Source organism: Laccaria bicolor, genomic scaffold, assembly GCF_000143565.1.
Source record: "Laccaria bicolor S238N-H82 LACBIscaffold_2 genomic scaffold, whole genome shotgun sequence".
NCBI classification, from domain to species: domain Eukaryota; kingdom Fungi; phylum Basidiomycota; class Agaricomycetes; order Agaricales; family Hydnangiaceae; genus Laccaria; species Laccaria bicolor.
Window position 1 is genome coordinate 1176337 of NW_001889873.1, and position 20950 is coordinate 1197286.

At 47.0% G+C, this 20950-nt stretch overlaps 10 protein-coding genes across 10 annotated transcripts; 6 read left to right on the forward strand and 4 right to left on the reverse strand.

Moving 5' to 3' along the window:
* Window positions 1-722: 722 nt before the first annotated feature.
* On the forward strand, window positions 723-2268 carry LACBIDRAFT_321767 (uncharacterized protein; the record flags this gene model as incomplete). Its single annotated transcript, XM_001874548.1, has 2 exons — window positions 723-1079; window positions 1402-2268. 2 exons carry the CDS (start codon window positions 723-725, stop codon window positions 2266-2268), a joined length of 1224 nt encoding a protein of 407 aa, XP_001874583.1.
* A 980-nt stretch (window positions 2269-3248) lies between these two features.
* LACBIDRAFT_305378 (uncharacterized protein) lies at window positions 3249-4187 on the reverse strand (the record flags this gene model as incomplete). Its single annotated transcript, XM_001875122.1, has 5 exons — window positions 3249-3459; window positions 3517-3559; window positions 3617-3668; window positions 3726-4090; window positions 4157-4187. 5 exons carry the CDS (start codon window positions 4185-4187, stop codon window positions 3249-3251), a joined length of 702 nt encoding a protein of 233 aa, XP_001875157.1.
* A 789-nt stretch (window positions 4188-4976) lies between these two features.
* Window positions 4977-5153, forward strand: LACBIDRAFT_305379 (uncharacterized protein; the record flags this gene model as incomplete). Its single annotated transcript, XM_001874549.1, has 1 exon — window positions 4977-5153. One exon carries the CDS (start codon window positions 4977-4979, stop codon window positions 5151-5153), a length of 177 nt encoding a protein of 58 aa, XP_001874584.1.
* Window positions 5154-5202: 49 nt separating this feature from the next.
* On the reverse strand, window positions 5203-5572 carry LACBIDRAFT_305380 (uncharacterized protein; the record flags this gene model as incomplete). Its single annotated transcript, XM_001875123.1, has 2 exons — window positions 5203-5309; window positions 5362-5572. The coding sequence occupies 2 exons, from the start codon at window positions 5570-5572 to the stop codon at window positions 5203-5205; spliced, it is 318 nt and encodes a 105-aa protein (XP_001875158.1).
* Window positions 5573-6072: 500 nt separating this feature from the next.
* Window positions 6073-7021, forward strand: LACBIDRAFT_305382 (uncharacterized protein; the record flags this gene model as incomplete). Its single annotated transcript, XM_001874550.1, has 3 exons — window positions 6073-6340; window positions 6403-6555; window positions 6616-7021. The coding sequence occupies exons 2-3, from the start codon at window positions 6512-6514 to the stop codon at window positions 7019-7021; spliced, it is 450 nt and encodes a 149-aa protein (XP_001874585.1). The 5' UTR covers window positions 6073-6340; window positions 6403-6511.
* A 1113-nt stretch (window positions 7022-8134) lies between these two features.
* On the forward strand, window positions 8135-8898 carry LACBIDRAFT_305383 (uncharacterized protein; the record flags this gene model as incomplete). The annotated part of the gene is made up of 4 exons (XM_001874551.1): window positions 8135-8157; window positions 8217-8464; window positions 8518-8617; window positions 8676-8898. 4 exons carry the CDS (start codon window positions 8135-8137, stop codon window positions 8896-8898), a joined length of 594 nt encoding a protein of 197 aa, XP_001874586.1.
* Window positions 8899-10066: 1168 nt separating this feature from the next.
* On the reverse strand, window positions 10067-10586 carry LACBIDRAFT_321770 (uncharacterized protein; the record flags this gene model as incomplete). The annotated part of the gene is made up of 4 exons (XM_001875124.1): window positions 10067-10102; window positions 10191-10365; window positions 10400-10421; window positions 10490-10586. The coding sequence occupies 4 exons, from the start codon at window positions 10584-10586 to the stop codon at window positions 10067-10069; spliced, it is 330 nt and encodes a 109-aa protein (XP_001875159.1).
* Window positions 10587-11156: 570 nt separating this feature from the next.
* Window positions 11157-12243, forward strand: LACBIDRAFT_321771 (uncharacterized protein; the record flags this gene model as incomplete). The annotated part of the gene is made up of 4 exons (XM_001874552.1): window positions 11157-11637; window positions 11781-11858; window positions 11899-12017; window positions 12238-12243. 4 exons carry the CDS (start codon window positions 11157-11159, stop codon window positions 12241-12243), a joined length of 684 nt encoding a protein of 227 aa, XP_001874587.1.
* A 3482-nt stretch (window positions 12244-15725) lies between these two features.
* LACBIDRAFT_243960 (uncharacterized protein) lies at window positions 15726-17842 on the forward strand (the record flags this gene model as incomplete). The annotated part of the gene is made up of 10 exons (XM_001874553.1): window positions 15726-15786; window positions 15838-16129; window positions 16186-16273; window positions 16328-16480; window positions 16545-16576; window positions 16629-16935; window positions 16990-17079; window positions 17187-17246; window positions 17296-17531; window positions 17584-17842. 10 exons carry the CDS (start codon window positions 15726-15728, stop codon window positions 17840-17842), a joined length of 1578 nt encoding a protein of 525 aa, XP_001874588.1.
* A 322-nt stretch (window positions 17843-18164) lies between these two features.
* On the reverse strand, window positions 18165-20454 carry LACBIDRAFT_305389 (uncharacterized protein; the record flags this gene model as incomplete). The annotated part of the gene is made up of 12 exons (XM_001875125.1): window positions 18165-18210; window positions 18267-18399; window positions 18447-18815; window positions 18868-19157; window positions 19207-19279; window positions 19332-19414; window positions 19464-19533; window positions 19582-19668; window positions 19719-19799; window positions 19853-19991; window positions 20044-20217; window positions 20272-20454. The coding sequence occupies 12 exons, from the start codon at window positions 20452-20454 to the stop codon at window positions 18165-18167; spliced, it is 1728 nt and encodes a 575-aa protein (XP_001875160.1).
* Between the last annotated feature and the right edge of the window lie 496 nt (window positions 20455-20950).

Below are 20950 nucleotides of genomic sequence, written 5' to 3' on the forward strand. Positions count from 1 at the left end.
GCTGACATTTTTACTTGCCATAGCCTTGTTTTGGTGGCGATTTTTTGCCGGTCTATGTTTTTTTTTTCACTCTGCACGTGTCCACTCTGCTCGCGCTCGTGTTTTTAATTGCCATTGGCTCATTTACAAGGCTAATCTACATTCAAGCAGAGATTTATGCGAGACGCCCTCTCGGTTCTGCGCTAGGTGTCGGGGAGTCAGCTCTGGTTATCCAGTTTATTCAAGCTCAGGAAACAAGCTTAGGAGGGTAGATATAGTGAAATTCAGTGGTTTGACAACATGTTGCCCACTTAAAATAATCAAAACTGGGCAAAGAGTCGTAAAACTTTGTCCTAACAGAGATACATACTTATGCTAAATACTACAGATAAATTTGAGCCTATCCGTTGAGTAGCTCTATGAAAAGGACGTTTGAATGGGCGAGCGTGACAATTCACGACGACCCAAAGCTGCCCATTCATACGTGATATTTATGGGGCTGACTACGGGAGACTAAGAAAATACGCAGAGAGGAGGCTTGGCTGCTATGGGCAGGAGGAGAGATATTGGGGCAACTTGTCGGGCTGTAATACTATCACGTGGGGGGAGTTGAACCGTTTTCAGTGTCTGGCTCCGTAGCACAATAATATAAACACAACACATTTGCTTTGCTTGTAGGGAGGAAAGACTGCAGTTTTTACTGCTTAATATAAGTCTCAGCAGAAGTTAACAAAATTTTATTGATGTGGTGCTACTGTAGCTTGATTTCGACGAAACAAGTTCGTTTGCATACACCGAAGGGTGTCTTGGTCCAATCGTTACACGTTTGTCACATCGGTTTGTACACGCAATTCAAAGAGTTCCGGAATTCGAGATTCCGACCCTCCACGCCACGCTCGGACAGTCGCGAGGCTGACAAAGTTTCTGTGACGAGTGCAAACGTCACATCTCGTGAGTCGTGCTCGCGCGCTTGCTCGTGTTCGATCGTGTTGACTCCCATCGCCCAACTTCCTCGTCCATCGCCCAACTTCCTCGTCCATCGCCCAACTTCCTCGTCCATCGCCCAACTTCCTCGTCCGTCGTCATCTTGCCTCGCCACTGTACGTAAGCTACAATTGCACCCACTCAAGGTTGGCAAAGCGAAAAGAGTGGCACAGACAGTTTTTTTTGGCCCCAGGAGGTCAGAACTACCAATCCGGACAAATTTTCGTAATTTTTTGGGAGCCCAGGTGCAATCCGGACAAGAATTCGCCCCGTCCGCACAAAAATATGAAATCTCGGATCTTGCCTCCTCTCCCATTGAGTCAGTCGTTAATTGTCTTAATAATTGACAACGGAGTCGTCTCGGCAAACACCGGACTATATTACACCTGACACACCTCATTGACTCTTCCTCGATTGCCCATGACACCACTCAGACAGAACATGGTCAACGATAACCTCATCGTTGGCCGTTTCAATAAGGATACGCGACCTGCTTTTGAATCGTTACTCGCTGGTACTGAGCGAGAGATCGTGCGACTCGAGCAAATAGCTATTCAAACCAGAACCTCTATCAACAGGTACTCAATCATATCATCCCTGCCATCCGAGATGCTTTCAGAAATCTTTGTGCTTTGCTGCCAACCCAAATATAATGCCATCAGAGGAGTGGATAGTCAGGAGACATGCCCTTTGCGCCTCTCTGCCGTCTGCAAAGCATGGCGTGACCTGGCATGGAGTATGAGTCCCTTGTGGTCTGTTATTATCTTGATCAAGCCAGAGCCTCATGCTTTGCATCTCGAGGAAATTCTAGCTTCATGGATCAAACGAGCAGGAAATCAAGCCCTTTCCATCTGTTACGAAGCACAATCCACTAGTCTGCTAGAGCGTCTCACCCAAGAAACTTCAAAATGGATGAATGTTTCAATCTCCCTTGCTTCGGAATCCTTGTCTATGATCAAAAATTGCAAATGTTTTCCACTCCTACAACATCTCTCTATTCATGTTCGAGCCCATAGTCCTAGACCTGACTTTCTGGGAGGTTTCCTGCATGGTTTTGAATATCTTGACATCTTCAATGCTGCAAGTCTGCCCAAGATAACTCACCTGCATGTACCAAAATACCTAAGCTGCTTTGAACCCAACTTGATGTGGTCACAGCTTAGAATGTTCTCTGCAGACACCATTGGCCATGAGGGCCTCTGCAAAATCTTAGATTTTGCTAGATCCCTTGAAGTTTTCAATGCAAACAGCATCGAGGCACACTTCAGTTATAAACCACTGACTGTCATTCACTCAAACCTCTGATGCCTTGTCTTGAAGGAGGTAGATTCACCTGTTTTGAACAAACTCCTTGGCAAGCTGGACATCAGCACTCCTAACCTTGAAGATCTCACAATTGAAATATACCATGGCAAGCCAGACTCCACCTTCCTATCCAACTTTGTCACTTCTTTGCATCAACTCCGGCGGTTCAGAGTGAAATATGATAATGATTACGAGGATCCAGACTGGATATTCAAATGGCTTCTGAATATTCCATCCCTCACAGAACTGGATGTGTCAATATCTGCAAAAGCAACTGCAAACATTGTTTTTGCCTTGGGAAATTCCACGTCAACAGAATCAAAAACTGAATATCTCCCTTTGCTTGTGGATCTTACAATTACTGTCAGTCGCAACCTAGCCCCCAATCTCACGATGAAAGATATTGCAGAGATGCTGGCATACAGATCCTCTGGACTTTCCCCCTCCATCTCGAGGCTAAAAAGTGCTTTGATATGTATGCCTCAGTTTACTAAAGAGGACTTTGAAGCCTTGCAAACAAGGGATTTGGTCAAGGGTTCTCAGGCGCTTTCCCTGTGATGTGGTGACGCCGTTCAGCCAACCGCCCTATCTCTTTGGCTTGTCATGGTGCTTCATCGACATCCTCCATTTCGTCATGGCTGGTGGCTGCCTCGTCACATCGCTTTGGCGTGGGCGTTGACCACTTGACTCGCCGACCCCACTCCGTCCTTTCTGTGAAGCTATACGGGCGCCCTTCTTGCCACCTTCACATCACACGTCACCCGTGCTCACCACCTTTCGCCCCGACTTTTTGATGTGACCCCATCTTCACCACGTGTTGCTCTTTGATCACTGCACCCCCTGCCCTTATCATCGCTCAGGCTTCGTCTCTTGCAGTGTTGGAATGTTGGAATTTTGGTGTTGGGAATCGGAGAGGAGATGTGAGAGTAATTTATTCTTAGATTACATTATGTACAATTGTCCCAAGGGTGAATGCACAATCAATGTGTCGATATGGTACTCTCTCTTGCCGTGCAGTTAATGCATAACCACTCGGCCCCCCTTAGACCCTCTCCCTCCTTCCCCCTGTCTTCTTTTAGAATTAACACGCAAAACCCCGCGAACACAAAAACCATAGTGCTGGCATACACAGGTAGAGACTTGTCTATCATTAAAAGCATCCCACCAAACATGGGTGTGATCACCCCTCCTCTATTGGTATTTTATAAGTGAAAGGACGAGGAGACGAAGAGGGAATGGAAGACGTACACCTTCGAAAGAGCCGAAGCGATCCCGCATGCCGTTCCCCGCACTGACGAAAAGAAGAATGAACAAATCCTATGTCATTGAAGAAAAAGCAAAATCCGACCTTTCGTACCAAAAATTTCTGGGGTCCAGCCACACAACACGGCCCACATCGTCTACGCACACATAAGTCGATCTTCAATAAACACCATAAGAAAGACTCAAAAACCCACCGTAACACTCAAGCTAATTCCAAATGTACTAGCCCTAACCGCCCACGTCGACTCCACAAGCACGAACACCATGCGGAAGAACACAGTGATGATGGTGCTTTCAGCAAGGGAGCACCTCCGGCCTAACCTTGTTTCGATGAGCCGCACTCCGAGCTTTTTTATTTCAAGTATCAGTGCCGTGTAAGAGGTGAACGCAAGAAAGGAGGGAAGGCGACCTGGCCACCCCCCAATAGTGAAAATAACAACGTCCCATGAACTTTGTTCGAGTGTCTTTGTTGGTGGGACCGACAATGATCCTGCCGTGCATCCACACCCAGACCCTGTTTCGAGGACTTTGGGGAGGTAGATGTTGAACATCGTGTATGCTAGACACCACATTAGCCTCCTTCTTTCCTTACTCAACACAACAAAGAAAGAGAGAAGAAACGTACCAAGGGCCATTGCACACCACGTACTCCACATCAAAACTGTCGTCCTCAGCCACTCCGGGGAGAGAACGAGCAGGACGCGGTCCCACCATGAGCGAAGGGCCCGATGCAACAAAGGGGGCAGTATGGGAATTTTCTCGAGGATAGTGAAGAATCGGATAGCCGGTGGGGGTGGGTTCTAGATATTGGTGGAGGGTTGACTATCCGGAGTCGTTCTGACGGGGTCGTTTTGATGACGACGACGACGATGAAGGATCATTGAATTTGGGAGGCTGTAGGGTAGACTCCTTGGTTCCCAACAAGTCAGGGTTCTCCAACACTAAAGGCAAACGAAGCACGATCTGGATCCAGTACAGGCGTTTCCCCCGTAGAATCATACCCCGTCACCAGCGTAATCCTCGTCCCATCCGCGTTTTTTGGCCACTCCACCAGACTGTCTGGATATCATCAACAGGTCCTTGCGGCTCCCCTGAATCACAGGGATTGTGGAGGTGATCCCCCACGTCCTCCAACTCTACTCAAATGAATTTGAATATCATTTGTAAGGCCTGCGTGCACGAGATATCGCGGGGACTCGTGTAGCCGGAAAAAGACGATAGGTCCAAGGAACATTGATAGTGTCTGCAGTGGGAGAACTAGATCATAGAGATGGGGAAGGTGGGACGGGCCATGGACAGGATCGGGGTAGACCTCTGTGCGTGGGGCTCGACAAGATGTATGTGGTAATACCTACTAATTATAAGAGTGCGTGGGTAATGAGTATGTATTTCCAACCCAGATTTTGAGTTTCCACGTCGCACTGCGCAGGGTGGTGCCAAGGTGGATGGAAAATAGTAATTCCCCTGAAGACGCAAGCGGCAGCGCGAGGAGAGCTACGACAGCAGACAGTGACACTACGGAGCCTACGGAGAAGAAGAGCGAGAGTGCAGTCACAAGATATTGTTTCTCTCTAGGCAATTGTTCGAGGAGGAGGGTACCGTCTGTTGGCATTGATCCCTGAGCAAGATTGAGGGTACTCACGCTGACTGCACTCCCAAGGAAAAACAAGGCTACGCATAACGTGCCACAGGAGTTGGACAAGGAGGCGAGAAAGCCAAGACGGCGGTAAAGAAGAGATTAGCATTATCCACTGTAGTGCGTCCCATTATATCGGAACCTTGAAGAAAACTTAGCCTTGGTGGAGGAGAGGAAAGATTGAAGGCACGCACATGTACCCCAGCCAACCGCGCCAATCATCATTCGGGCAAACATGGAGGGCGAGACACTACCTATGTAGCAGCAGGATGGTATGCCAGGTTCCTTTGCACGGGAGTGCGACCGACTCACCAGAATAATGCCTCTGAACCTGAGGGAGGATTCCTTGCCCCCTATGACACACATGATGTACCGGTAATCACCGACCTTCCGTATATGGTTCATTGGCTCACAACTTAGTCACTTAGCAATGCATTGCACTAAGAGAGTGCACGCTACTAGTGCACTCTCTCGAGCTTCTACCCTCCTCACTCCCAAACTATAGTAAAGTACCCTACCCTCCTAATCTAATTAAGAATGAGCAGGTGTGTCCATCACTGAAACACGAGTTTCTACCATGGTGATAACTCCAACCATTAACCTAACTTCCTGACCTAACTGGGAATGTGCTACTGCACAGAGAAAAAAATATTCCTAACCTAACCCTTTTTAATCTTTTACCCTCGTGTATAAGTAAAAAAATAAAAGACAATTCCACAAGTGCAGCAGAAAATAATTTCCCTAGAAAGGAATTGAACCCACCTCCTTAGAAGGATCAATCACATGACTAAATAACCACTGCACCATTCCACCATTTATAGGCTATGTGCGGCATACACTATGGCTTACCATTCTTTGTAGATTTGTCATACCTTCTTTTTAGGGAAATCATAGTGGGGGAGAGCATGCTTTGGTATGGCTCCGATGTCCTCAATGCATCCGAACTGCTGGGCCACTTCCTTTTCGCTAAGCAACAGGTCGTCATGTACGAGGGCCAAGAATGCAAATATCGCAGTGTGTCTTCAGAGGCAGGAAGTAGCCAAATGATATGCGGGTTGATTGGTTTGAACTGTTCGGAGGGTTTTTGAGCTTGAGGAGCAGCTTGCTTCGGGGGATCTTGAAGATAAAGATGAGAACTTCTTGCAGGAGCTGATTTCTCCTGAAACGATTCAAGTGAGTTGCACGGTGCTCATCTCTCTGGGTTTTTTAGATGAATTCTGAGGTATATTTCGTAGAGGGTCACCTCTATTGATGATAACTTGAAGGCATACTCCAACCTTAGTGTTGGGGACATCTTAGAGCGAACTCAGTTTCGGAACGCGTTCACCCAAGCTACAGTGTCCCATGAGCACCTATCTTACGAAGGATTCATCACTTTGTTCGAGTCAGTTAGTGCCGTTCTTATGTCATTGTTCTTTGCTCAATTTCTATTCATCTGACAACCAGAGCATTTGGAACTTTAGAACATTAGAACAAACAGATCGACCTGTGGCTGCAGTTATTACACATCTTCGCGATATTATTGTCTGCATCAGGCTTTACCTTCACGATTCTTACAGGTTTTTCATCTTCAACCCGCACAGGCAGCCCAAACATCCACGAGGACCCGCGTTCGTACTAAACGATAGCAAAGAGACAGCTGCGCGATATCTCCATGAACTTCTCCAATCTGACGACTCTTCAGACGGAGAAGTAGAGGAATTCCATTCAAATTCTCAGACGTTCTCGGCACACATATTAAGGATGGAAACTTCAGAGAGATGGCGCCTGGCCCTCCTATCGATTTGCCCTTGTCTGGTGATTCTTTGGAGGCCTCCAACGCCTCCTCTTCTTCTTTTCTGGGCGACGACTTAGCTTTTGTCATGGTACCTGATGACCCACCACCACCATACGACAGCCTGTCTCCCATTCATGATACCCTTGCTGCTGATTTGGTCTCTGCTGATATATCACCATTGACTCCATCTAATGATATCCCATTGGATGATTTTCAGTCTAATGATCTGTCATCCAACGTTTTGCAGCCAAGCGATTCACCTTCTGACGATTTAACATCCAACAGTTTGCCATCGAATGGTTTATCATCCGGAAACTTATCTACTAACGGTTTACTATCCGATGAGCTTACTAGCAGCTCTTCGACGCCTGTTACAAATTCCGAAGTCTCATCGATTTCCACTCCCCCAAAACGATGTGAATACCACTGGCAACTAGGTTTGCAGATAGCGTCTCCAATATCTCCTTCCTCCCCTTCAGCATTAGACGACCCTCGGGAGACACAGTTGGAAGGTCAACCTACTGATCAACCCTCATCTGGACAAGAACAGAATAATACAGATACAGATACCTCTACACCACTCCCGATACGCAAATCTGCCATTGGCTGGCAGTTAGCGTTGCAGAAAGCTGCCCTCAAAGACGCTCCGGCAGTAGAGAGGAAAGGAGAAGGCGAGATAACAGCCACAGGAGGTGATAATGAATGGGTACAACTTGAGATGCATGACAACCGTGATTCAGTAACGGCGGGGCCTTCGAGACAACTCGATCGCAACTCCACGGATGATGGTTTCAGCTGGAAGGTAGCGCTGGCCACCAAATCAATCACTCTTCCCCATAGTGGAAGTCGTGCAAGTGATACTTCACGCGCGAATGTCCAAAATAGTGCCGAGGAAGCCACAAATCTGGAGAACGCAAGGGCCGAAAATGAAACCTCGCTAGAAGCATCTTCTTCCCTGTTGAACACCACGAAATCGAGGAGCTTGGGGCGTCGCACTCGCGATGATTTTTGTGGAAGCTAGCTTTGGCGGCACAATCCCTGACTACCCCCCCCCCCACCCCACTGGCAGAGTACAGTAACTCGTGATCCGGTGACGACGACACAGACTAGGCGTGCCGAGCGTCAGTGGCATCCGACCCAAGAAATTCAAAACCACGTATTAATAGGAACGCCTCACCGATCTTCAACCCATGGCAAGAGACGGGACACGACGGTGAGTTAATGTGACCTGATCATCCAGGTGGATCATAATGATGGTACATAGAATCGAAGAGCATCAAGGTCTTCTTTACGTGGACCAGTTGTTTCGGTAGACACTGAAGTCAACGCTGTGATAGCGTTCGATTGTGGCGTGTGTCTTGAGACCCTGAGCGGAGACCTCGCTGTTAAAATGCTTGACTGCGAGCACTCTTATTGTCAGGATTGCCTTCGAGGACACGTTGAATCTAAGCTTGGCGAGGGCCGTTATCCGATCCTATGCCCGCTTTGTATGACGGACAAAGCCAGAACAAATCCAGGGAGTATGTCATTTCCTAGTGAGGATTCCTGCCGCTTAGTTTCCCCCATCTTCTAGCTGTCGGCCAACAACTTTTGGAAAAACTAGGACTGTCAGAAGAGATTGTTGACAAATTTGTTGAGCTTCAACTAGCAGGGCTTTCTTTTCCAGCTGAGCTGCCCTAAGTAAGTTCTTTGGTTTGCCAGCTGTACTTATTCTCAAGTCTACTGGATCAGCTGCGAAAATACGACGTTTGTGGCTCGTGAAGATTATCTCGAGCAAGATGTGGTCATCTGCCCTCTACCATACTGCCATAAGTTTTGCAAAGCCTGTCTGATAACAGTTGCTGATGATACCAACGAACACATTTGTACCGCAAATGACAACGGGTTGATTCGCCTCATGCGGGAAAATGGGTGGCGGCAATGTCCAGGTAGGTTCAGCCGATGGAGTGTCTGAAGTTGGCTCAACGGCGGGACTGCGATTCAGAAAGAATCTGGATGTAATCATATGCATGTGAGTCTAGCCAAAGTGGAGTTTCTAACGACTGTTCTGATGTGTGCTGGTCATCAGTGCACATCTCCGGGATGTAACGTGTAAGTCATATTCCTTTGTATGTGTGTGCTGGGACTCCGCTGATCTTAGGCATAGACACTTTTGTTACAAGTGTGGGCTAATGATTGGGACTGCCGATGGACTAAATGTAGGGGCTGGACTAACTGCTCATTATTGTACGTGCCAGCAGTTTGACACGACCCCCGCAACACCCGTGAGGTTGGAACCTGGGCCCATTGGGCCCCAAGGGGCGAGAAGGGGCCGCAATGGGGAGAATTGTACCCGGCAACTAGCACCAACCCAGGATTGAACCATTTCGTGTCGAAAAGAAAGGTAAAACGGTGTGGCTAACCTGGAGATCGAGTCCGTCCCTTTTCATGTACAGCTGACTCGAGCTGAGCAGAAAACTCGTGGTAGATTCACAGGCGCCATACGGAGCAGCGCAATTGCAAAAAAAAAAAAATTGGCAATTCAGCTGTTCGCCATTTCGCACAATTCATAGTTCACAACACGTTTGAAAATCTGATTATGTAACATTGTAGGCCCTACAATGTTAATCAGATTTACTGTTTTAAATTTCTAAGAAAGTCGAAATGCACATTCAACGAGAAAATGAATATCAACATACCCGCCATGTAACGTTCATAGCAGGGAAACTAATTGGAAGCACGCAAAACTTATGTCTACGAAGTTGAGAGTGGGCGGCGGATATGGCGGGCCTGTATACGCATCCGTCTATCCTCCTCCTTCTACCAATTTCAGCGTCCCCCAGATTCAAGGTTCTCCATCGATTTTTAGGCAGCGGTTGGCACACGACGAAGGCGATGGCGGGAAACAGCTGTGGCTGAACAATGCAGTGCTGGAATCAGATGGGGGAGATTACAGAAGCAGCACCATAGAAAGAGAGGGACGGTGGAGAGGGGGAGGCAGTGAGCATATCCTCTCATCGCACTCCTCGTAAACGGGATAAAAGGCGAGAGTTCCGCCAGGCAAAACACACAGGCAGGATCCTGCGAGTTTTGGTCTATTGTTATTTGTGGGATATGGTCAGTGCGAACGTTGAGGATAGAGTCTAGACGTCGAGCGCGTGTGCTTGACCAACAGGAGCCTGTTTGTATGCTTGACAGTACACTTGTAGTGCGGTCTATAACCAAGAATGATTAAGGAAGTCGGTTTGCTAGAGCTTTCATGCTTACCTCGCCACCTTCACTTGTCTCACAAATGTCATAAATGTCGCATATCCTGTGGTCGTGCTCCTTGCAGGACACGATGGTGTTCATGCAGCCCGACTCGCCCATCGTAGCAGTGTATAACAGCGCCCCCAGGTTCGCTGCGCAGACAACGTTTCTGTAGGATTCCGTGCAAAGTGAGCTGCATTTGTGTCAGGTATCGTTGAAATACTCACAGTTGTCGCTGCTTGATCCTTTCTGTTATCCATTTTGTCATCCACACCCTCCATGAGAGATCGTGTCGCCGAGCACTGCCGATGGCTTACCTTCTCTCAGGTTGAGCAGAGAAAATGCGGTGAGCAAGAGTTGTGGGTGCACAACGTAAAGAAAGGCAAGCTGGGTGAACGGACAAAAGTCGTCCATCTTCGTTCCCTGTCCTTAATGTGGGGGTTAGTACATTGCCCCTCCTGTCGTGTGTCGCGTGGCAGCCCCGTCCATTTCTTGGTATCTTATGCGTCTGTCCCATGCTACATCAACAAAAATGTAGATCAGCGCACTATCACTCAAAATGGACTAACCGGGTCCCAATTGGCAAGAAAGTGAAATGGTGGTGGAAGTAGACATGGTGGTGATGATAAGAATCAACCGAGCTGCTGAAGAACCATGGGGAGAACGTCAGAGTTCATACAGAGGTTGACGATGGCGTTGTGTTGATTTGGCGAGAGCTCCGCAATCAGACTTGATCGTCCAAAATCAAGATCTCAGTCTTGTGCTCTTGATACGAAAACAATCTCCATGATGGGTGGCTGCTAGGAAAATTGATCAGCAAAAAAACATGAACAATTGACATTGCTGTCGGGTATTGTTGCACCAGAATGTTGAAAAAAACTGTTTGAGGAAAAACGTTGGAGAGTTGATTCGGCGTTTGCCGAATCATATTTACCCCTCACATCCGGTGTTCCCCTTTTCTCAAGTGCACCACTTGGTCAGAACATGGTCGACCTCATTACGAAAACTCGACCTGACTTGGACCTGCTGCTTGTTGATACGGAGCAAGAGATTGCGCGACTCCGGCAAGTAGCTATTCAAACCCGGCGGTCTATCAATAAGTCCTCATCCATATCATCCCTGCCGGCCGAGATTCTTTCAGAGATCTTTGCGTTCTGCTGCCAACCCAAATACAATGCCATTGGAGGAGTGGATAGTCAGGGGATATGTCCTCTGCGCCTCTCTGCCGTCTGCAAAGCGTGGCGTGCCCTGACGTGGACTACAAGCGCGTTGTGGTCCGTCATCATCCTCGTCGACCCAAAACCTTGGACCTCACATCTTGACGAAATCTTAGCCGCATGGATTGAGCGGGCGAGAAATCGACCCCTTTCTATCCGTTACAAAGCAGGATGCATTGACCTGCTGCAGCGTCTAGCCCAAGAAACCTCAACATGGATGAATGTTTCTATATTCCTTGGCTCGAAATGTACATATGTCATCAAGAGGTGCAAACATTTCCCGCTTTTACAACATCTTTCCATTTGCATGCCAGCCGAGAGTCCTAGGCTATGAATGACCATGCACGATCTTGAGTTTCTTGATATTTTTAACAGTGAAAGTCTCCCCAAGATAACTCGGCTACATGTCCCGAAATACCTAGTTTGTTTTGGACGCAATTCGATGTGGTCGCAGCTCAGAACCTTCTCTGTGAGCATGATAGGCCATGATGGTGTCTGCAACATTTTAGATTTTGCTCGATTCCTCGAAGTATTCAACGCCAACACCCTTGCTACCACACACCTACGAGTCAATCCTCAACCAACGACCGCCACTCACTACAAGCTCCGATGCCTCGTCTTGAAGGCGGTATGTTCAAAGACTTTGAATAAACTCCTCAGAAACATCAGCACGCCTTATCTTGAGGATCTCACAATTGGAGTCTCCCGTGGCGAGCCAGACTTGGCCATTCTGGGCAATTTCGTCGCCTCTTTGCATCAACTCCGGCGGTTCAAAGTAAAACATCATAATGATTACGAGGATCCGGACTGGATGTTCAAATGGCTTTTGAACATTCCATCCCTTACAGAACTAGATATTTCAGTTTCAGCGAGCGCAACCGCAAACATCGTTTTTGCCTTAAGTAAACCAACAGATTTAGCAACAGAAACCGACTATGTCCCTTTGCTTGTGGATCTTACGATCACTATTACTATATCTGGTCAGGATATGCGGATATTTGACTTTTTCGTTGATGTAGCTTCAAGATCATATTGTTCAGCCTTAAAATTTTACAATACGCTAGCCAATTCAATTTAACATGCTGCCCAAAATTTTGAGAATTTTTGGAAGATGTGTTGTAGCCTCGGAGTGTTGCCGTCGTGAGGAGGCAAGTGAACAAGATATGCAAAGGCATGTCACAGTAATGTCACTGAGGGATTTTGCACAATGTGACAGTCTCCCAAGCAGGGCAATTGTCACGTATTTCTTTCTCAAAATCGATTTTGACGACTTCCACTTGTCCTGCCTTCCTGAAATTTTGAGGATGTGCCTAATATTGGTATTAGATAGTGTCTACGGAAAAAAATTGGGAGTAAGCCTCACACAGAATGCGTTCCTGGCAGCCAAAGCGTCATACACCTATCTAAAATCTCACCCTTTGGCTTCTCACACTTTGTACACTTCATGAATCCCGTCAAAAATTTTCAAGTAGTATTAAATACACTATTTCAACATGAGTGAATTTTCTTGAAAGAGCAGGAGTAAGGGAAGGACACGAAAAGTGAAATCCGCATATCTTGATACCACGCATATCCTGACCATATATAGTAGGCACAATCTGGCGCCCGATCTCACGATGGGGGATATTGCAGGGATGCTGGCCTATAGATCCTCAGGACTTTCTCCCTCCATCTCGAGGCTAGAAACCGCTGTGATTTTTGACGATTCTACACCTCAATTTTATGAAGAGGACTTTAAAACCTTGGAAGCGGTATCTCTTGGCGACCTGGCGTTGACGATGACAGACCGGACAACGTTGTCTCAATCTTTATAGCTTAATCTTCTCACTAATCTGATGGGCTGGAGCTTACTACGCATCCGAATGAACTTATTTAAAGCGCGATGGATCTGTCAGTTGAGTTACCAGAAAGATGAAATCTGCTTAGATTAGAGGGAGAAGAGAATAGATACGCACCACCTTAACATTCTTCTCGGCAAGGAATTTGAAGAATGATCTCTGTTGGTTGATCAAGCTTCCCAGAGCTTCCCACATAAGTATCAGAACTTCACTTATCTTATATCAAGGCTGAAAACTTACCAGTGAATTCGAAAATGAGTGTTTTTCAAGGTGGACTCTGGAACGGCACTTTGAAATGGCTAGATTTCAAAGGTAAGTTCATGAAAACTCGGACAACGATAAAACTGACGTCTTACATTAAATATATGCATTAGAACTTGATGATGAACTGATGCCGAATGAAACTACGACCTAGTCCATGATGTCGCAAAAGTGGGGAAATGTTCTTTAGGCGATAACGCACGTAAACGATGTTCAAAAGCGGTAAGGAATCACTCAGCACTCAGTCTTGCTAATATCGAAAATCTACACCATGTGGCCAATTTAAAGAAGATAACTATTATCCCCAACGCGTTTAGCGGACGTCGATGCGCCGTGGCGAGCTTTGGAGAGGTGGATGGGAAGCGGTGACAATCAAATGACAGAGGTAGTATGTCGAACCCATTGCCGGGTATTCACGCGCATACTAATCCTTCCATCCCACAACATCGACAGAAGATAAGGAAACGGTCTCGGGACAACTACGTCATGCCCAGATGGTGATTACCGCAAGTTCAAACGTTGCGTCGAGGCAAGACAGGGTTCGGAAGGTGGCGATGACGCTAAATGAAAGGGGTAAGTATTTCTTTTTGCTTAAGGTCTTGAAACACTACATGGACCTTTTTATTTTTTGTGTTTTGAAGGATTTCGACCGCAACCAATGTTATCCAACATCCATGTGTGACCTAAACATAGAGAAGGCATTTGGCAGACGGCACTACGTCATGTCTAGGCGTGGGGGACTCCCATAACGAGATAGAATGGTTCTGGAAATTGGAGAGGTGACGTGGTGGAGTCGACAAGGCATAAATGGAACAAGGAGGAGCTAAACCACGCAGGTAAGCTAGTATTGCTTCTTTGACCATCCTGGACACTAACATACCTCTGTATAGGTGATTTATGCCCGTTTGGTGGACGGCGATACATGTAGTTAACATCAAAATGGACGTCTACGAGGCCAGGATTGGCGTGCCAGACGAGGTGAACGTATGCAGTAACAATAACAACAGTGACAAATGTACAAGTAGACGAGAATTCTTGGAGAATTCTGTGATAAATTGGTAAGTAAATATCCTCGCCACACTATCATAAAGATAAATGACTTGCATTTGATAATTGGTTGAGCATGACGGTGCTTCGCAGCCTCGACGACGCGCCGCGCATTAAATAAAGGGGCGGCGGGTGCCACTCAAGGCGGACGGCCCACATATCTTGAGCACTCTAGCTTCGCGTGCGTGGTGGAAAGGGCCGTCGTTCCTTTTGGCAAGGAGGCAAGGAGGCCATTGAGTGAAGGAAAACCCGCTTGTTTATTGTCTCATTGACCCCAACGGTTGTATCTTCAATAGATTTGTTGAATACAATGTCAACGTTGAATGCAAACGGTTGAAAGTCGCGCCATCTTCAAATGAGCTATGAATAGGGAAGTACGAGTAAGTAAATGATGGAACGACCAATGGATTCAGATCTGGAATGACGTACGCCTTCAATGCGAATATTGCAGGCTTGGTTGCCAGTTGGGCAAATGGCCTAATGCACAAATCAGTCCTTATAATTCCGCACCAGCGAACAAGAGAAAAATTCACATTGAGTCGGCAAATCAGTTCTGCGCCCGTTTTGAACATCTCCACACAAGACTAAGTCGTCGCTGACGGTACCGTAGTTTGGGATGGAGAGCGACGCGACTTGGACGCGACTGCACCCACGAAATAACTCCTGGCTGTCGATACCTTACAAAAATAATGTTCTATGTAATTTATGTAATTTATTATGATCTATATACAACTTATGGCGATCAGAAAATGCCCTAGGCCTCCTCATCGCAATGAAGCTAGGTATTGTGTTGTGGCCCAAAACTATACTCAGGGTCCAAAAATTTGACATATTGACGTAGGTGGACGGGGTTTCTGGGGTCACTGCTTACAAATTGCATCATAGCTTACGAAAAATGAAGCTGGCGGAAGACTGTTTCCATGTTCTTTGATCTTACCACTGTCAATTTAGATCTGACTTGAGCGAGCCGGGCAAGTCTCTCGTCCCGACCTGGGTAGTGGACGTCTCGGAGTTTTCGGCTGTAAGTCGATTTATCAACAACGTCCTTTGCGTAGACAAATTATTTGATGTGGAGAGGGATACTGTCACCCATCGTCCAAAATTTGCCTTTGCGTCCCCCGATTTCACGGGCCCGTAAATCCCGCCAATATCTCTCAAACTTAAGGACTTCTTTCAGCTCTCGAGTAGCCATGACGGACGCACTCGTCGGAGAAAAACGCAACGCCCACGACCCACGTTCCCCGTCACCTGGTCCTTCACACTCGAAGCGATTTAAGTCACAAACGGACTCGGTGATAGAAGATTCGACAATGGAGGAGGGGGTCGAAGAATTGGGCAATGCGAAGGAGCCTGGTAGTTCGACTAAAAGATCTCACGGTCGACCACGTCCCAAACCCGAACGAACCAAAGATAAGGAAAGCAAGAAAGATGGACGTCATAGACGTCGCCAATTGCCGAACGAAGAGGATGCAAACAAGGTGGATGAGGCCACTGGTCAAGAAGAAGGTCCAAAACCCCCTCGGTATCCCAAACGACAGTGTGCCCTACTCGTTGGATTTTGTGGGTCAGGTTACAGCGGCATGCAAATGTATGGGTCTAGGAAAGCGTATGCCCCACTTTGTCGCTGATCCTTTTTTTTAGACAGCCCAGTCATACCCGCACCATCGAAGGCGCGTTGTTCGGCGCGTTAGTCAAAGTAGGGGCCGTCTCTCAGGATAATGCTGATGACCCCGTCAAGGTGATTAGCACATTATTTCGGGTCTGATACTTGATCATTATTCGGATACGTTAGGTTGCGCTTGCTCGAGCGGCTCGGACAGATGCGGGCGTTCATGCAGCTGGGAATCTGGTATCACTCAAGATGATAATTACGGTTCCCGGCATCAAAGACCTCGTCGCCCGCATCAACGAAGAACTACCTCCCGAAATACGTCTTTGGGGCTACGTACGCTTATTTCTATCAAATGTCGAGGTTGCAACATAATTCTGACGAACGGCGGTGTTCATAGGTGCGCACTCAAAACTCCTTCAATGCGCGCCTGTATGTCAATCTCCTTTCCTCACTCGTCGTCTCTCAAACCCCCTTCATGCAGAGTTTGTGACAGTCGGAAATACACATACTTTTTTCCGACATATCTCATGATCCCTCCCAAGCCTGGCACGGGCCTGCATCGTGTCCTACAATTACCGTCGCAGCCACACAGTTTTTGGGAAGGTGCTATCTCGGATTCATTTCAGGATGACCTCCGTCGCAAACGATGCTGGAGAACCGGCCAAGAACAAGTGCAAAAATTGCGGGAACTCGCGAAAGGCTACGAAGGCACCCATAACTTTCATAACTTTACAGTCGGTCGGGAGTTCAAAGAACGAAGCAACCACCGGTTTATGAAGCAAATAGAGGTTTGTTTTGGGCCTTGATCTCTTGTTTTCGTGGGTGAACTCAATATATGACAGGTTTCTGATCCAGTCGTATACGGGGATACTGAGTGGATTAGTGTCATGTTCCACGGACAAAGCTTCATGTTGCATCAGGTTCGTCGCCTAGTAAAATCTGTACATTCTCAGCCACTCAAATTATGTATGGACAGATAGTAGGTGGATATTTGTCACGTTGGTCATCAAATCGCTAATCAGCAAGCATATAGAGGAAGATGATGTCGATGTTGGTTATGACTTGCCGGACGGAAACATCCCCGCAGATCATTGATGAGGTATGGTCACTTCTGTCATTTTCCCATCCCTTCATTATCGCCTGGCTAGCTTTACGGTCCCAGAAATGTGTTTGTACCCAAGATGCCTTCTCTCGGATTGTTGCTGGAGCATCCGCTTTTTCACTCCTACAACGGAAGGATGGCCGTTATCAACGAAAAACTGCAACCTTCAGATGCAGAATACCGGCCGTTAATCGATTTCGAACTCCATCGTGAAAAGATTGACGCTTTCAAGGAGGAATATATTTACAAAAATATGCGTGAGGTGGAGGGCAGGGATGGACTGTAAGTTCAGAGCGACAGACCACATACTGAGTTGAATCCTCCACCCCTGCAGGTTCGATGCGTGGATTAGAGCGGTTGACTCGTACGCAGGCGATGATCTGCTGTATCTCAATCGTGAAGGGATTATTCCATTGGCGGCCGTAATTAAGAAAGGGGAAAGACGTGAGAACCCTTTCCGGGAGAAGAAGATCTTCGATGCGACCAGCTTTCCTGTTGCTGATGAGGTGAAGAAACAGCTGGAGGAGCAAGGCGAAGCCGAAGACGAGGATCTTGTCGTCGACAAGGGGCAACTTGCCGAGATGGAAGGTTAAAAAAAGTAATATGTTCAATCGAATAATTTTGAATATGCACCATGGAAAAACCCTGAAAGAAATTTGTTCTCACCCTTTCAGCCCCTTTACACTTCTAAGGCTTGTTTGTGCCTTGGCGAAAAGGATGAATCCTGATATAATACAGCATGTAGGTGAAGAGTTTATGTTCAAACGAAATTTGTCCACAATAAATGTCCCAGCTAAAATAACATCTGCGCTCAGCTGAGCTCGCGAAGAGTGCTTTAGTGAGCGTTCTAAGCAGAATGATATGAATGTTACCTTACTTTTACCGGTTATATGCATACTTCCCGAGGATACTATGTTACCACACTCTGTCAAATATTGAAACTTCTCCTCCGCAATCCCCACTAAGAAGCAAAATAAACAATGCTTCAATCGCGTTGATCGGGAAGTGAAGACATACACAATGAGCTGGTGTTCCCCTTTGAAATGGTCTCCCAAGGAGAAATGGGCAACATCTGAGTTAACCTCGGCTAAAACAATGCCATTTTTCTTGCTCTCTGCGGCTCGAAGAGGATCCCAAAGTCGCACACAACCTAAAAAAAGTTGATTGACAGATCTGAAAGACGAAAAAATGAAATACCGTCAGCTCCACCACTGACGAGCCCCAATCTCCCTGATATAGATGTGACCCACTGCGCTTTCACAATGCCATATGAGTGGGATCCTGGAGCAACATGGGACGGGGAGTCATGCGAATAATCAAATAGCACATTCCTTGTACTCCGGAACATGCGACAATCATAAACATGTACGTGGTTGTCGTTTCTTGCCAATGCAAGGTAGATTCCATCAGGGCTACAAGTCGAATCGTTGATTTCGCCTTCGATATTTGACGGAAATTGGTCAAGGTCAAATTGTGCAGTTTTGTCAGCGGTACCGGTGCGAACGTCGTAGCGGCGTAAAATGTTTCTTCCAATCGATCCACGAGTAGCAAGAAACAGGTTTTTACCTAATATTTGCATCAGTGCTTGTCAGACCATGCCAGAAGACTGCTAGTGTACCAAAAGGATCTATGCAAAGAGCATCTCCAGCTTCTTTTGCGTTAATGATAGCAGAAGTATTTCGCTCCACATCAAATATGCGGTGGCATCCAACAAATTCATTGGTATCGATTGGCTCCGAAGAGGCAAACAAACACCTTTCTGTCGGCCCTGATCCCCAGACCATAGCACCCACATTACTATCTATGCCCGGAGGAGAAAGTTCGAAGGCGGCAACTGGTGGGAGTGGGTGAAGTGACGACCCAACGGAGATGGATGTTTCCCCCTCAAGGAGGAAAACGAAGAGCTTTCTGCGTCGGTAGTAAGCAGTCAGTCAACCCACAATATAAAGGTGATTACCTCTCTCCAATGGCAAGAGTCGATGTCCCCGGTTTGAATACGATATCGTAAGGAGTGCTTTGGTATTGGCCCACTTGGAAAAAGTACATTAATAGTCGCCATGACGTTGATTAAAAGAATCATACATTTTACCCCCTTCCCGTAGCATTCGTCTTGAAGGTTCCATACTTGCACAATGTGGTCCGTACCCGATGACACGAATGATGAACTATTCTCTCGTCAAAAAAAAATTATGAGAAATGCAAGTGAATGTCAACCTCAGAGGGTCAAATTTGACGTCGTTGACAGTGTTTTGCTTTGCGACATGTCCCAATCCTACCCCTCCCCCTATAAATTGGTGTCAGAGTGAGGACAAAAGATCAATGATAAACAAACTTGTTTTTTCCACCCTTGTCTGATGGCCAGGAAGTATCTGAAATCCATTGCGCCAGGTCATCAAGGAACCTGGCCTGTTGTATTCATCTGAAACGATTAAGCAACAGTTCGGAGACAACAAGCTTACATGAGCATACCGTACACATCGTCAAAGTTGCCCCCAACACAGGCGCTGGCAATGATAGTCCACCCACCCTTTTGATCGATTCTGTTAATGGCTAAGTTATGAGGTTGGATGAACTGTAATAAAAGGAACAAAAATCAATCTCACAACCAGGTGCTTCCTTGAAAGAAGCTCGTAGTTTCAGACGTGATAAATGTGCGCCAAAATCCAACGGCAACGAAGTTGGCCTGCAAATAACTTGCCTGCGCCTGGGCAGCACGGATCGAATATTGTGCGGGCGGTAGAGCTGCACGGGCGGTTAAGATCATCAAATATAGAACAACATCTAAATCATGTACGTTGATTCGTTCGTAAATAGCCTTCTTGGTAGTCGTGGTGATTGGTGGCCAGTGACTCTTGGACATATCGGGGTGCTGTTGTGGTGGGGTCTCGACAGGTTCGAAGGATTCAGCCAGATAGTCAGTCTCTTCACCATGGTCCATTTTCTCAGGATTTATTATGAGAGGGTCCCACTGCAGGAAACAGGCCAATGAGAGTGTTTCAAATTTAGAAAGGTGGAAACATACAACGTCGGGATCGTTCAGATCGAGAAACCCGTCATCTGCATTGTTTCCAAATTCTACAGTTCTCTGCGGGTAAGATGAACTTGGCGAATTCCTGACATCTTCGGTCTTGACGCGAGGTACAAACGCCTCTTCCTCGTCGCTAAGTAAGGAAATACATAATGACCTCGAACCCTCCTGGGTCATTGAACTTCGAGTTCGAGTCGAGGCGTGCGGTTGCAACCTCCTCCTCTTCGCGTTTGATTCCTCCGGTAGCGGAATGGAACGCTTCTATCGAGGCAATGAGGGCAATAGTCCCTTGAGAGGTTGGCACGAACCGTTGACAGCATCCGGTTTCTTGTTACCAGACCAGGATGGAACGTCCCTTGACGATTGGGAGCCAGGGAGTTGGGCGTGACGGACAACCTGGAAGGTGTACGTCTTTCTTGCTTTACTGTATTTGCAAATACCACCGGACTGAGTTCTACGATGTCAGAGTCCGCGTCCGATTCGGCGTCATTACAAAGATCAATCACTTCGTGCATGGCAAAAGGAGTCAAGGTTACAAGTTCGCCAAGTAAATGAACAAGATAAACGGCTGACGAGCGCGAGACGGGGGGAAGATTAGTTTGATGCCTGCAACTTTAGATTCAGATGGTGGACTTTGACGCTTACGTCAGACTTCCTCACAAATTGAATCTGA